This window comes from Mus caroli, chromosome 12 (assembly GCF_900094665.2).
Source record: "Mus caroli chromosome 12, CAROLI_EIJ_v1.1, whole genome shotgun sequence".
NCBI lineage: Eukaryota > Metazoa > Chordata > Mammalia > Rodentia > Muridae > Mus > Mus caroli.
This window is the reverse complement of record NC_034581.1, coordinates 40594869-40609521: the sequence shown is the minus strand read 5'-3', so window position 1 is coordinate 40609521 and position 14653 is coordinate 40594869. Positions and strand designations below refer to the sequence as shown.

General features: G+C 39.9%; 1 protein-coding gene across 32 annotated transcripts in view; it reads right to left on the bottom strand.

Annotated features, from left to right (window-relative positions):
• Nrcam (neuronal cell adhesion molecule) overlaps nt 1–14653 on the bottom strand; it is a 261656-nt gene that overhangs the window by 28221 nt on the left and 218782 nt on the right. For 26 of the 32 annotated variants that reach the window (XM_029484544.1, XM_029484542.1, XM_029484541.1 and 23 more), the window contains 10 exons: nt 11412–11555; nt 9385–9496; nt 7779–7945; nt 7535–7682; nt 5541–5665; nt 5084–5113; nt 3281–3382; nt 1519–1716; nt 1349–1419; nt 190–415 (listed from right to left, as the gene is read on the bottom strand). In XM_029484544.1, coding sequence (XP_029340404.1) covers nt 190–415; nt 1349–1419; nt 1519–1716; nt 3281–3382; nt 5084–5113; nt 5541–5665; nt 7535–7682; nt 7779–7945; nt 9385–9496; nt 11412–11555 — 1323 coding nt within the window. The remainder of the gene's footprint in view (nt 1–189; nt 416–1348; nt 1420–1518; nt 1717–3280; nt 3383–5083; nt 5114–5540; nt 5666–7534; nt 7683–7778; nt 7946–9384; nt 9497–11411; nt 11556–14653) is intronic. The other 6 variants (XM_029484551.1, XM_029484554.1, XM_029484562.1 and 3 more) reach the window with 1 other exon arrangement.

Genomic DNA, 14653 nt, shown 5'->3' with positions numbered 1-14653 from the left:
CCAAGCTAATTCCCTGGCACTGAGTCACTATTTATCACATAGTAGGCTGTACAAATGCAGAGAAATAAGCAAAATGATTGTTGCCTCTTGCTTGCTAACTTGAGTAACTCTGGAACTAGCCTCAGTTTGTAACTTGGGAGCCCTGTCCATCTAGGCAAGAGTAGAATGGAATAGGCAGGGGACACTTACGGTCTTCTCCAGAATGCCCCATGACTGCAGCTGGCTCTGGTGCAAACCCCACATCATTCAGAGCTTGAACTTTTATCAGGTATGGGACAAAGGTTGGTGTGCCAGAAACAATGTATTTGGATACATTGGCCACAACTACAGACGTCCACTCATCGTCACCATCTTTCTGGCGCCAGCTCACTTTGTACTGGAGGCCAGGCCCATTCGATTGAAAACCATTCAGGGGCTATGAGAAAAGCCAAACAGAATGACTGTACAGCCTTTTACAGGAATAGCAAGTCCAGTTCCTAGATTTAAGTAAGAGAATGCTGAAACACTAAAATGTAAGCTCTTAAATGCCCATGTCTCCAGGGACCTCTTCTCTTCTCTCAATTGTGATGAGATCCAGAGTCGGCTTCTCTGCGTCAAAGGTTATAAATCACAATTCTAAAGCAGTAAATAACATACAAACCTTCAAAGACTGGCTCTGTGGTAAGTGTGGGTGACTCTTAAAACATTTTAGCTATCTAGATTTACTTTATATTTCCCGGTTTGTGTCATAACTCATCATTGTCCACTGAGAGATGGAAACTTACAATCTATTTTTCTGTTAAAAATTTGGGTCTGTCTACTCTATCATATGTGAATATAAATATGCATGTAGCATGTATGTGTATGCATAGATCTAAAGTTTTAGCATTATACAAATAAAATTTCGATTTTTAGTTACTAACTTTTCAGATCTAAAACACAGATAATGTAAGAAAGAATGATTTGTAATAACAATTTGACTACTGGGAATAGCTTGATGCATATCTTCCAAATGGTCTTTCTGATGATAATAATGGCGAGCTAGCATTTTTCAGCATATATTTGTGTGAGGCATAATGCTAAGCATTTCACATACATTAGTTCCTTCAGTCTTAAGCAGCTGTGTTCCTATTCCCATCATAGAGATGGCTGACAGGTACTTGGCAACAAGTTCCAAAGCTGGGACTCTCACCTGTCCATTTTGGTCACTGAAGTAGAACTATTTAATTACTATACAACGTTCCCTTCTAAATACAGGTAAGTTTTTTTTTCCATAATGGGTCAAATATGAACGCAGATATTATTCGAAAGCAACCTTTTCTGCTCAGTATAAAAAAGGTGAAGGCAAACGGAAGGCTTCACGGCTCACCTTCCATGTAATCACCAAGTTGTCCGGCTCTGTCCCTAGTCCTTCCACAGCCATGGGATTCTGATCTGGTTCTAAAAAAATGAAGCAGACCCACATGAGCAGGCTTCAGCTCTCCGGAAGGCATGGAAACCCCTCCCAGTTTATGTCGACTCCGTTCGTTCTAGCCTTACCTGCGGCTTTTGTGAGGTACTGCTCAGATGCCTCGCTCGGCATGCTTCTTCCAATGCCGTTCTCTGCCATGACACGGAAGGAGTAGTTCACATAGGGAGACAGCTTCAGTTGGGCTGTGGTCTGTGTTCCAGAAACTTCAGCCTGGTGGCGCCACAGCCCTGCGTCATGCATTGCATCTTCATACTCAATGATGAATTCTGGCCACAGCAGCACACACAACACAAACCCAACACAATGAATTCAGTCAACATTGAGACACATTGCCAGAAATACCTTGTAGCAAGTAAGAGTAGCCAGACAAGAGTGATTTTTTTACAAGAAAAAAAAATATCCTGTTAGGACATTCTGAGTTCAGTACTGAAGTTCATGAAATATTTGGCATTTTCTCCTATCATGCTGAGCTCAGCTTTAGTTAAAACTGCTTAGACCTGATCCACATATTCTAATGGGAATTTTAAATATATGAAACAATGTTCAATTATTGTCATAAAGAAGTAACTACCGTGAATACAGTTAAGAAGCAGTTTTTCACTAGGAAGATTGACAGCAATCAAATATTTAACATCTTTTGTTGAGTGTGACACATTCTCAGACCTCCTGGGACGTGTAAATTGATACACTTGTATGCAGGACAATCGGGACTACCTAAAAATTTTTAACATACACAGTCTTTGAGGAGTGGTACTTCAAGCAATTGATTTTGCACAAATGTGATCACCCATGCGTTGTAAAGACACATGCAAGAGAATCCACATTGCTGCATGAGTTTCAGTTGAAGCAACCTAATGACAAGCTACATGCCTACCAGTGAGGCATATGTAGCCAAATATGATCCTCACACACTGTGGAATAATCTGCATCAAGCTTTGAAGCCCATCATATCCTGAGTTAATACATGGTTTTTTATCCAAATGCTTTGATCTCTCATCTGATTTTTTTCCGCTCCACTGATGTCACCAAAGAGAGGAGCTGACACTTTGGAATGTGTCCTTTCGCAGCAAAGAGCGATGGGAAGAAAAGCACCTATGCTAAGATGAGGACCTATTGTCTATAAGCAGCTCTGTTACAAACTGTGGGTCGGAAAAGGTCAGTTTCCCAGTATTTAGACTGGACATCATCACCATAAGAAGCAGTGGATTAAATATTTATTTTGAGATTCATCTCCTGTGTCTATGCTGGGTATTTCTATGTGAACTTGACACAGCTAGAGTCATCAGAGAGAAAGGAGCCTCAGTTGAGAAAAGGCCTCCATGAAGCCCTGCTGTAGGCAAGCCTGTAGGGAACTGTCTTAATAAAGATGCAAGCAGCAGCCCTCTGTGGCCTCTGTAGGAGATTGTGCCTCCAAGTTCCTGCCTTGTTTGAGTTTCTGCCCTGCCTTCCTCCTATGATGAACAGTGATGTAGAACTGCAAAAAAGAAACCCTTTCATCCCCAAGTTGCTTTTGGTCATGGTGTTTCATCACAGCAATACCCTAACTAGGACAGTGGAGACATAGAAGGTGATTCTTATAGATGTTGAGCACAAATCATAGTGTGCTTGCTTCATTAACACTGTCAGGAATTAATTAGTTGTACCAAAAGCTCTAACCAGGAATGGCTCTATCTCTGAAGAGCATCAGACTTGGTTCTAACACCAGTGGTGAAGAAAATGCCAATGAATGCATTTGCAAGGAATTACGGCAGCACATCATACAATTGCTAGGGATGCTGATTCAGGAGTAGCCATTGGGTTTACCAGCCATAAAGCCAAACCACCACATACTTGTAATGGGGCTATTGTTGTCATCGCCTGGGGTCCATGTCAGCTGAACACTTTTGTCAAGTTGATTGGTCAATTCTAAATCAAAGGGAGGATTCGGGACATCTGTGGAACAAACACACACAAATGATTGTCCTTTTGAAAGTCAGCCTTATTGCATTTGTGATACTGCACACAGAGGGACACCTTAGAGACATCACTTTTACTGGTCACAGAGCATGCAATGGAAATGAAACAGACACACCTGAGGTTGCCAAAAACACTGCACACCCAAGCCAACCCATCATGGACTTCTGCTTGCTTGCTTTTCAAGAGACCCCAAATTAGGGGGTTGCCAAATCCAGTAAAGCAGAGCATGTCTTCAGCACACTCAGAGTGTGTCCTCTCGTGAGCAGAAATGAGTAGAAATGAACATAGGCAGAAATAACACCAAAGCTTCATTTCCAGCAAGACAAGGCAGACTGAACAGTTGGGCTGAGAGACAAATGCAGGAAAGTGGCATGCATTGTTCAAGAGATTGTCAGTGTTCTGAGACACAGGGAAGATTCAATCAGGTGGTGCCTGGGGACTGCTGTTTAGGAAGAGGGAGGTCTCTGCATGCACAGCCATCCTTAGGTCACTGAGAAGCAGGGCAGCCTCCTGGATTGTGCTTTTGAAATTAACTCTCTTCTCTGAGACAAAAAAACAAACAAACAAACAAACAAAAACCTAACTAACTTTTCTTCTAGAAGGGTGTTTGAGTTCTGGGGGAGTAGTGGACATATAAATATGGGATCTTTTTTCTCTTCAATAAAGCAGTATTACGTGTCCATAGAGGATAGGTATTTTAGAGAACAATTAGTGTGACTCTATGTAAAATCTAGCTAAGATTATGCTACGAAATCACGTCTGATATTTGTGTGTTGAATAAAGATGAGTTTTCTAAATAAACATATTTCTGGAGATAATTTCTGATGATTTTCCAAACTCAGAAAAATAACAGGGCACTGTTAGGCCCCTTCTTTTGTTCATTCCCTGGTGACTTTTAAAAGGAAATGAGTAAGTTTCTCAGACATAAAACATCAGTGTTGTCCCCTAGGTGTACACTGCTTGGAAATGGAATCTTAAAACAAAATAATATTTCTTTAATATTTATTATTGTTGTTATTGGCGTGGTACATTTGTTTGTGGGTATATGTAGTGTGGAAATGCACACACGCATGTGAGAGAGCACAAAGGATAAAGGCTAATGTCTGCTATGCGATTGGCTACTGAGCTTCTAGGATTTGCCTGTCTCTGTTCCTCAGCACTGGAGTTACTGGCATGAACTGCCATGTTCTGCTTGTGTATGGGTACAGCAGATTTGAATTCATGTCCTCTTGTTTTCTCAGCAAGCACTTTTATCCACTGAGTCGTCTTCCCAGTTCCTAAACACATCTTAAGAGACAAGTAAAACCCAACTCTCAGAATGATTCTAAGAAACAGCTTTGTCATTCTATAGAATATGGCTGATAGATTTGTGATAAATGATTTATGCTACCATGCCATACAAATAATCTGTCAAAGTGGGATTTTTATAAAACAGAATAATTTTATAATTTCAAATAAAATACTTAGAAACAACTGGAAATACAATCAGCAAAATAGTCTAACCTTACAATATACTATAATGTCATAAGAAATAATTAACTATGGTAAATGAAGCCCATGATAACTGGCAGCCATTTCCTTTAAAGAAATGCAATGATGAAACAGAAAAGAGAAGGCGATGTCTGCAAATGGGAAATTATTTGACAGAAGACAGAAAAAGAAGGCTCATTAGTTTACCGTAAATGGGGGCTGGAGTTGGAGTAGGAGCTAGAAAGGACATTAATATAAAGGAGTTTAATCAAAATTAGTCATGGAAACATAGAAGAAGACAAAAGCAACATAATATTTTTTTTTAATTAAGCTTTCTCCTTAGCTGTGAGGTGTGACGTTGACAAACGGGTAGTGACAATTTAGGAATATAAAACCCCTCTGAGTCTAGATTAGAGGTTATTTTTCTTAGTTTTTTTTTTAAATAAATGTCATTAAATATATACTACCACCATGTTGTCATAGTCTGTATATCTACACAGACCACATTTATATGGAAATCATCTCCTGAAAGGCCTCTCTGGGAGGAGAAAACCACTCACCCTTGTAGCCATGAAATTTTAACAAACAAATATTCAGTATCTACAATTTTCTTTCCCATCTAATATGGAGAGCCTTCCCACAGTGTGTTTGGTCTTGCCCTTACCGACAACCCTGAGCACAGCGCTGGCCGAAGCACTGTCCAGCGTTGTGTTGGCCGTACATGTGTAGGTGCCACCATCGTCATCCTTTACATCAGATACCACCAGATGATCCTTGTCAGTGGAGAACCTGTAAACAGAACACATAAAGAGCCACCGAAATGACAACTGGACACAGCTGACAACTGCCTTCCCGGCAAGCAAAGGTCTCTGGGAACTTGATAAAAAGAGGGATGATAAACACTTCAGCAATTGGAGTGAACCCCTATTGTCACTTCAGTAACTAGTAAACCTGCAAAACATTTAAGTAGGAGGGATATTAATTCTAATGGTTTTCAGTCAGTCTTATGGAATCTTAGGAGATTCTGCAGCAACCAAGAATGGGGCCAAAAGTCCCATGGTATACCATGAATATGGACAATTATGGCATGCCAATTAAAGTAAATTTTTTAAAATAATATATATATATATATATATATATATATATATATACACATACACACACACACACACACACACACTCGCATACTGTCACTGTCTTCAGACACACCAGAAGAGGGCGTCAGACCCCATTACACATTATTGTGAGCTACCATGTGGTTGCTGGGAATTGAACTCAGGACTTCTGGAAGAGCACTCAGTGTTTCCTAACTGCTGAGCCATCTCTCCAGCCTTAAAATCCTTTTGTAACTGACTAAAGTTACTGCTGCCATTCTGAGGTGAGTGAAAGGGCTCCATATTTACTCCAACTAGACTGCTTCACTAAGGGTTATGTGGTTATTGTTAAAAGAAAAGAATTGTTAAGACAAGGTACTATTTGCTGCAGAAATTTCGAGTTTTTTTTTTTTTTAACTCTTACATATGTATAAAGCCCCACAGTAGAAACCATGAAAAATATTGTGATCTTTCTCATTGCTAGATCATCATTCTCCGTCTAGAAAAGAGTTTTCTAGGAGTTATTTGCAGGATTCGTGTAGTATTCCAATGAGGCTGCAAACATTGTAAACGGTCTTCCAAGTAACTTCAAGTCAAACCTCAGCTGATCTAACCTGATGGTGGTCATTTCTTCATGCTCTCTTCTCTTTTTTTTTTTTTTATTTAGATATTTTCTTCATTTACATTTCAAATGCTATCCCCTTTCCTAGTTTCTTCTCTGAAAGTTCCCTACACCCTCCCCGCGCCCTGTTCCCCAACTCACGCACTCCCGCTTCCTGGCCCTGGCATTCCCCTGTACAGGGGCATATGGTCTTCACAAGACCAAGGGCCTCTCTTCCAAATGATGGCCGACTAGAGACACAGCTCTGGGGGTACTGAGAGAAAGGCCAGAAAGTATTGTGGAGTCATTAGCAAGCAGCAGGGTACCACGTATTCATCCCAGGCCTTGGTCAGCAGCAAGGGAACCACAGAAACCATCTCTATCAGAACACAACACTCCTAGCAGTGGGTATCACTTGTGGCCGCTGTAATGGTTTTACTAGATCAACCTGAGGGCCTCAGGTAGAAATACCACGATCTTTGTCCTGTTCCAAGCTACAGAATTGAAAGTGATCCTTTAAATGCTTTACTTAGTTTTGATTTCTTTTCCTTCTGCAGCTGTTAGGTTTAAATTAAAAAAAAAATTTTTTTTCTCTTTAAAGTACTGGCACAGAGTTGGATGAATTCCTGATGATGGAGATGGGATTTCTGCTTATTTGTAAAATGCAGATTAAAACATGTGTTGAGACTTCACCATTAAAATTATACAACCATGGATGTCGTCCAAAATCTGGAGGGAGTTTTACATCGCAAACCTCACAGGAGATCAGCACCCAAGGCCCAACGTTCTCAGGCTATCATTTCAAACCCTTTTAGTTCTAAGTATTTCACAATAGGAAGGAAATATGTATCTCAGAGTTTTGTGGGCAGCTGACTTCAAACAATGAAAACTTGATGTCTGTAAGCCTTTGACCAAGAGCAGTGTATAGAGAGAGCGAAGAGGAAAGAAAGACTCTCGACAAACCTTTCATCATTGGGCAGCTCTCCATTGTCCTTCAGCCACAGAATGGTGGGAATTAAGGTGTGGTCATGTTTCACTCTGCATTCAAACGACACCTTGCTCCCCCTCTGGACGACTGCATATTCAGGTTGTTTAATGATCCTGGTTGGATCTAAAATTCAAAGTTATCATTATTCATTTTGGCAAAGCTGGAGAATTTGTTCCAGGTAATATAGTACTTGAAAAAGTCTCATGAACAATGCCTTACCTTTGATTTCCAAGTGAACTTCATTCTTTGCCATCCCTAGTTTATTCCGTGCGACACAAGTATACGTCCCTGTACTATCCTTTTGGGCCACGGGAATTTCTAATGTTCCATTATCATGCAAAACATAAGTGTCTTCATGAAGAGCGCTTCCTTTAGTCCCTTTAAACCTTCATTACAAAAGTCGCCAGAGTGAGAATAAAACACACAGACTGTGGCCAGCAACAAGCATCAAGGTCAAAGACATTCTGCATTTGTTACTGAGGTTAGATTTCTGCTCATTTATAAAGTGGATATGAAAACATCTGTTGAGATTTCACTTTTCAAGTTGTAAAATTAAAAGCCTTGTCCAAAACCTGAAGGGCTTTCCACAAGCAACTCTTCTGACACATCAGAGGAAAATACAAAGAATGCACACAAAATAGGAGTGCACAAAAATAAATGGAGTTTGCAGAATTAGAACACCTAAGTACAATGGGCTATAATTTTATGAGATACATACTTAAATAGACATTATTATTTTATCCTTGAATAGATGACAAAATAGGCAAAAATAAGAATATATTTTAATATGCTTTTCTCCCATTTTTAAGATGACAATTTAAAGACATTTTGATTTCAAGGCTCTGAATTATGTTCTAAGAGTAGGACCGACAAATGCTCAGTCAATGGAAAGAAAACATGTATGTGAGGTAGGAGAAGTAGAGACAGATGAACGGGAACAAAGCCCATCTGAGTTCAATGTTAATGTCCTCATCTTCACTAGGAAGTCTGTCTGTGTTCATGTTTCTCTTCTTTGTGGTTAAGGTTCAACCTGGAGAGACTTCCCTTTACCCTAACCCTGCTGTCACTCTCCTCTCAGTAGCCAATGGTCAATACCTATCTGTTCCAACTGTCCCTCACACATCTTCCCCTTGGCCTGTCTAGCTCTTTTAAAGCAAATAAACTAGCAGCAACCGAAGGACTCCTCCCAGGAGTGGTATGTGAAAATGGATGGTCGGAGGGGAGATAAGAGCACACAGCCTCTCCTCCAGCTCCATGATGTTTTATTTTAGATTTATTTTGTTATTTTATGTAAATGAACATCTTCCCTGGTTAAATGTATGTGCGCCACATGCATACCTGAAGGTCAGAAATGCATAGACCTTTCTGGATTCAAGTAACAGAGAGTTGAGAGCCACCATTTGGGTAGTGGGAATCAAACCTAGGTCCTCTGCAAAAGCAACAGGTTTTTTTAACCACTGAGTCAACTCTTCATCCCCAACCCAAGGTATTTTATTGTCAAGAACATGGTTCCTAACCATGTGAATAGTGTCCTTCAGATACTATTCATAAAGTTCCATGCCATGTCCATGGCATTGTGAAATATGGCAGCTCTAAATCTCAAAATTAGTTTATAAAAAGTTAATAGAGCATTCTGGTAGTATACATGTTATATATATGAAAGAATTTATTATACCCATAGAGTGGGTAGTTAATAAACACTTGAGAAAGATTAAATGTACTATAATATGATGGTCTATGCATTGTATTTTTTCTGTTTGTTTTTGGACTAAGGTCAGACATTGTTAGAATTAAGTATCAAAAAACAAATAGAGCCATTTCTTACCATTCAATGGTAGGCATAGGAGATCCAAAGAAGGCACAATCTAGCAAAGCAGGCCTGTTTGCAATGACCTGGTACAGAGTGTTTGCTGATGTGAGAATCCGAGGTGGTTCAGCTAAAACAGTTTTAAAAGGTAGAGTGAACACTAGATACATTTTAGGTTTACAGTGTATTTCTCACATTTTGTTTTAGGTTTGTTAAAGTTTATGATAAAGTACAACAGACATGATATTTCTCCTAAGTTCTGCACCCTGTGGCATTAGTATAGTCACTCAACATAGACACAACACCTCCTAATATATGTTCAACATGTAACATGAGAGTTATTCAATTTCTGATTTACTTATTGTATTTTCTATGCTGTTTAATTATTGATTCTGTTATGTGTATCTCTTATGGCATTGAGTATCTTGTACTGAAAGAATGCAGCTGTTTAATCATGTTAGTAATGGCATAGTATCTGGAAGGAAAATATGCCATTGCTTAATGACTGACCCATCATGGCCTGGGATCCAACACTGGGAATGTTGGAGACACATAGAGAAGGCAGAAAAAATGCAGAATAGGAAGTGTGGGTTCTTCCAGTAGACCCACGTTCAGTTCCCAGCATCCACATCTGGGAGTTCACAGCTGCCTGAAACTCCAGGCCCAGGGGATCAGGCACATTCTTCTAGCCTCTGCAGACCCCTCTACACATATGGCAGGTACTCACATAGACACCCAGACATAAAAATAAACAAACATGCTAAAAAGGAGCAGAGGATCCTGTATTTGTGGGACTAATGAACTGGAAAGACATCGTATGAGTACTCAGAGTTACATGTGCTGAAATAGGAAACCTGAAGATGTTAAATCATTAGAAGTAAAGCCTGAGAAGAAACCCAGAAATCAAAGCTGTTTCCTCAGCTTCCACCAGTACCTCAACTACTGAGCTTCTCGGCCACTGGGAAGGAAAAACAGCAAATCTTGTTTGGCTTCCTGATGTTAGTTTTGTTTGGAAAAGCAACACACTATTTGAAAGGATTCAAGTATAAATCCTGCTTGCCACAAGAATAATTCTTACATAAATTTTTAAAATGTAGCTTTTGGTAATTTTTACCCAATAGGAAAGATGTAGTGTTCACATAAGTCAACCATTATACAACGTGCTTGAGATCATCAGAGTTTCCTACAAGGTTGTTTTGTTTTGTTTTGTTTGGTCTTATTTTCACACATGAAACAGTGCATCTGTGACTTGGTTAGAAGACAAGCATTATGAGTAATTTAGTTCTTTATGTGGGAATCATGAAGTTGTTTTTGAACTTGTCAGTTTCAGCAGTGCTAAATGAGAGTGGGTCCATAGGCTTCCATGTTTGGATGCTTGCTCTGCAGTTGGTAGAATTGTTTGAGAAGGATTTGGACGTGTGGCCTTGTCAGAGAAGCTGGGCCACTGGGGATGGGCTTTGAGGTTTCCAAAGCACACCATACCAGTTGACTCCCAGCCTCCCTTGCCTTGTAGTTGTTGTCTCATCATATAAGCTCTCAGCTGCTACTCCAGCACCATGCCTGCCTACCTACTGCCATGCTCCCACTGTGGTGGCCATGGACTTTACTGTTCTCTAGAAGTGTGAGCCCCAAACTGAATGCTTTCTTTTATGAGTTGCCTTGGACATGGTCCTTTGCTACAGCCATAGAATAGTAACTAACTGTCTAAGGATGAAAGAGCTGACACATCCATTGCTAATATAAACAAACACTCTTTTCCTTTTTGAAGGGTTTAACAGTCAAAACACCTGTGAACAGAACAGCCTGTTTGATTATTTCTGCAGCAAAGAATATGCCACATAAAAACTGTATGAAAGAATTGCAAGAATAGACAAAAATCACCCTTAAGGCAAGATCTGTATCTTATCTATCCTTGTATAGTCTTTGTAGCTTCAAACACTGTGCATTGCAGGTAGCAAAGACATAATGCATTTTTGCTGAATGAGCAGAAAATAACAGCTGTCATTAATTTAACTTTTCATGTTTTTAATGAAGGAAGAGCTTACCGAGAACATTTACAAATGCATTTGCTAGTAAATATCCATATTTGTTAGAGGCGTTGCACTGATAAACCGCACTTGAGCTTTCTTGAACATTAGAAAATATAATGGTATCACCATCTATTTTTCTGCTGGGGTCATCAAGAGCAACTGTTGGAATACAAAAAGAGAATATATATGTTTCTTGTTGCTTAAAAGATATACGTTAAATGTGCAAGTCTTGAGATCTGTATTACATAACTGGGAAGTAAATACAGGCTGGTCTAAGTAGATGCATCAGCAAAAGGAAAAGTATCCAGGCAGAGTTTATCATCAAACACAAGCACGAGAATAAGCACAATGCTCATTTAGTGGTGTGTGGATGGATTGCTGTTTAACACCGAAGACTGCTTGAAAAGCAAGTCCACGCTGGGCAAGAATATCAAATTCAGGAAAACACAGGCATGTTTATAAAGAATCCAGCTATTTAAAAGGAGGCAAGATAATCGTCCAAAGGAGGGAGTAACAGCTCATCATAAATGGAAAATATGCTGGCTGGTTCAAACCTGCCCCCGTTGAGGACCTAGTTCTTAAAACAAATAGACAAAAAAAGGTATGCACAGGGAATGTGAGAGTCCGGAACAGGAGGATATCCACTTTCCTGCTGGTCACATCTGGGGCTGAAGGAGAAATCAGTTATATAAAATTTCTCTTAAAGACCCTTTTCACCTAAATTCCTTACGTACTTAGACCATGTTACGACCAGGATTGACCCATGGTGAAGTTGGATGAAACCGGCTGGGTGATACAGGATGTGAGGATTTAGTCTTAAGCAAGGCAAAAGCCAAGGAAGTGCTGTACAGTGTTGTGTTGTGCTGTGACTCACAAATTTCTTTTTCTGAATATTAAACCCTAGACCATCACCCCACATTATTTTAAGAGCAAATTGCCTTAGCATGCTGACCAATACCAAAGTCAATAATACTACCTCTCCCTCCATAACTGCCTATGGCAACCATAAGACGATTGCCCTTTCATTCTAAACACATTTCTATTTCTGGGGTGACCAGAAAATGTTTATTATAAAAGAAATATCTATCACTGTACTGAGAAGTATTGTGCTCATTTGACCCTGTGTTTTTTACCACTATAATTTACCACAAATCTACTATCTTCAAACAACACAAAATTCACCACCTCTGGCCTCTCCAAGTTGGAAGCCTGACAAGAATCCCACTGGGTTAAAGTCAAAGTCCCAGGAAAGCCATGTTCCTTCAGAGGAGTCCACCTCTTTGTTCTTTCTGCTTTCTGGAGAACTCTTAATTTCTTAGTCCATCAAAGTTATCAGGGTTGTTTTGGTTTTGTTTTGTTTTGTTTCTGTTCATTCTCCATAAACACATTTCTCCCTGACCACAGTCAGGGAGGCCTAGGACCTTTGAGGGTTCTTGTGATGAAACTGGGTCCTAAGCAGATACTTGAGAATCAGAAATCTCCTTCCCACCTGTACAAAACCTGTCTGTGCTATGGCATGTTCGCAGGTTCCAAGGATTCGAATGCAGACATCTTTATGAACCATTATTTTAACTATTGCACATTTCTACCATTACACTTGTAGCCCAACAGTCCTTTAGATATTTCAAATCAGAATATTCTAACAACATATCGTAAATTGAACTAGAAGACATGTTCTTACACTCCAAGGATTATTAAAACTTCAACTTGTGAGCTAACTCTCGGGAAGTAATTAATGCCCTTATTCCTGAGGTAGCATAATTGTCTTGGAAAAGTAGGATTCAAAAGTCTGGCCACAATCAATGGCTAAGGTGTGAAACCATCTTAGAAATATTTTTATTCTCCTAGTGATAAGGCATGTCGTGATACTTTGAATTGACTCCTTAGCTTACGTCTGCAATTACTGATCAAAATTTTTCAAAATGCCCTAAGGAAAACATTGTTCCAAAAATAATACAAGTAGAAATCATAATTCCTTCAACAGGGTATAGATTGTATCAGTAAATAACATTAGAGAATAAATATTACATTGTCCCAGGAAGTGACCTGCAGATACTGCAGACAGTCAGGGATCTGGAAGTGAGGCCATGTTTCTTATCCTAGCTCCAAAGCCTTGCATCCCTGGGGCTTACTGATGGACAACACTTGCAGGATGTCCGTTAACTGCCGTAACAAGGCATGCTGAAACATAAGCAGGACCCCTGCCCTCTCTTGCTCTGTGGGTTATTCTCAACACATGGACATAGAATGTGGACATTCAGGGTTAGAGCTGTCCAGGAGGTTTTTGGTGTCCACTATATGCCTACCGTGACTGTACCTCTGAAGAACAGTAATGAGTGTGACATGCAGGCAGAGTACAGTCTCTGAACTCTTAGCATAGCTAAAAGACCGTAGGACAAAAGTTCCTCATACCCCTGAACTTATAGATTTTTAAAATCATGCAACCATATTCCAGTGAATAGTATACATTTTAATTTTTATGCGATTAAACTCTTCAGGAGGATTGTTAAACAACAATGTGAATGTATTCAACATAATTCTACTGTGTATTCAAAGGTTAAGTTAGCAAAAGTGAACCTAGGGTGCCTTACTTAGGGTTTTACTGCGATGAACAGACATCATGATCGTGGTAAGTCTAAGAAAGGACAGCATTTAATTGGGGTTGGTACCAGCATAGTGGGTTATTCCTGTGACAACCTGACCATAGTTTGGGGAGGACAGGAAAAGGACTTTGGAACTTTGAGCTAAAAGAGCCATTGGGATGTTAAGAACTCTGTGGGATGTTTTTTAGGACCTTGGAAGATAATGTTGAGAACACGCAGAAGACAGGGGCTTGTGAAATTTCAGAGGAAAGATTAAAGACTCTTATCAGGGCATTTGCTATTTTGATTGTGAAGATTCTGTGGTTTTGGTTAGCTGGGGCTGAAGAATCAGCTGTGATTAACAAGATACCAGAACTACTAAGTGGAAACCTTTGCATTACTGGGACTATTGATGCTGGTTAGCTGGAGCTAAGAAATTAGTGGTGATTAAGAAGAGACCAGCACCATTGAGGTGAATGCTTCTGGGACATGTTTTCTGAGAGCACAAAGAAGCTGTGTGCCAGAGATAGCCAAGGTTGTATCTTGTGCTGTGGCTGGACTTGGTAATATGTAAGAGTCACCCAGGTGGTACTGGTTTTGAAGGCATGAAGGAGTCATGAAGAGCAGCTGAGGCTCAGCACTGTGAGAGGCCATGGAAGACCATTGGTGAAGGTG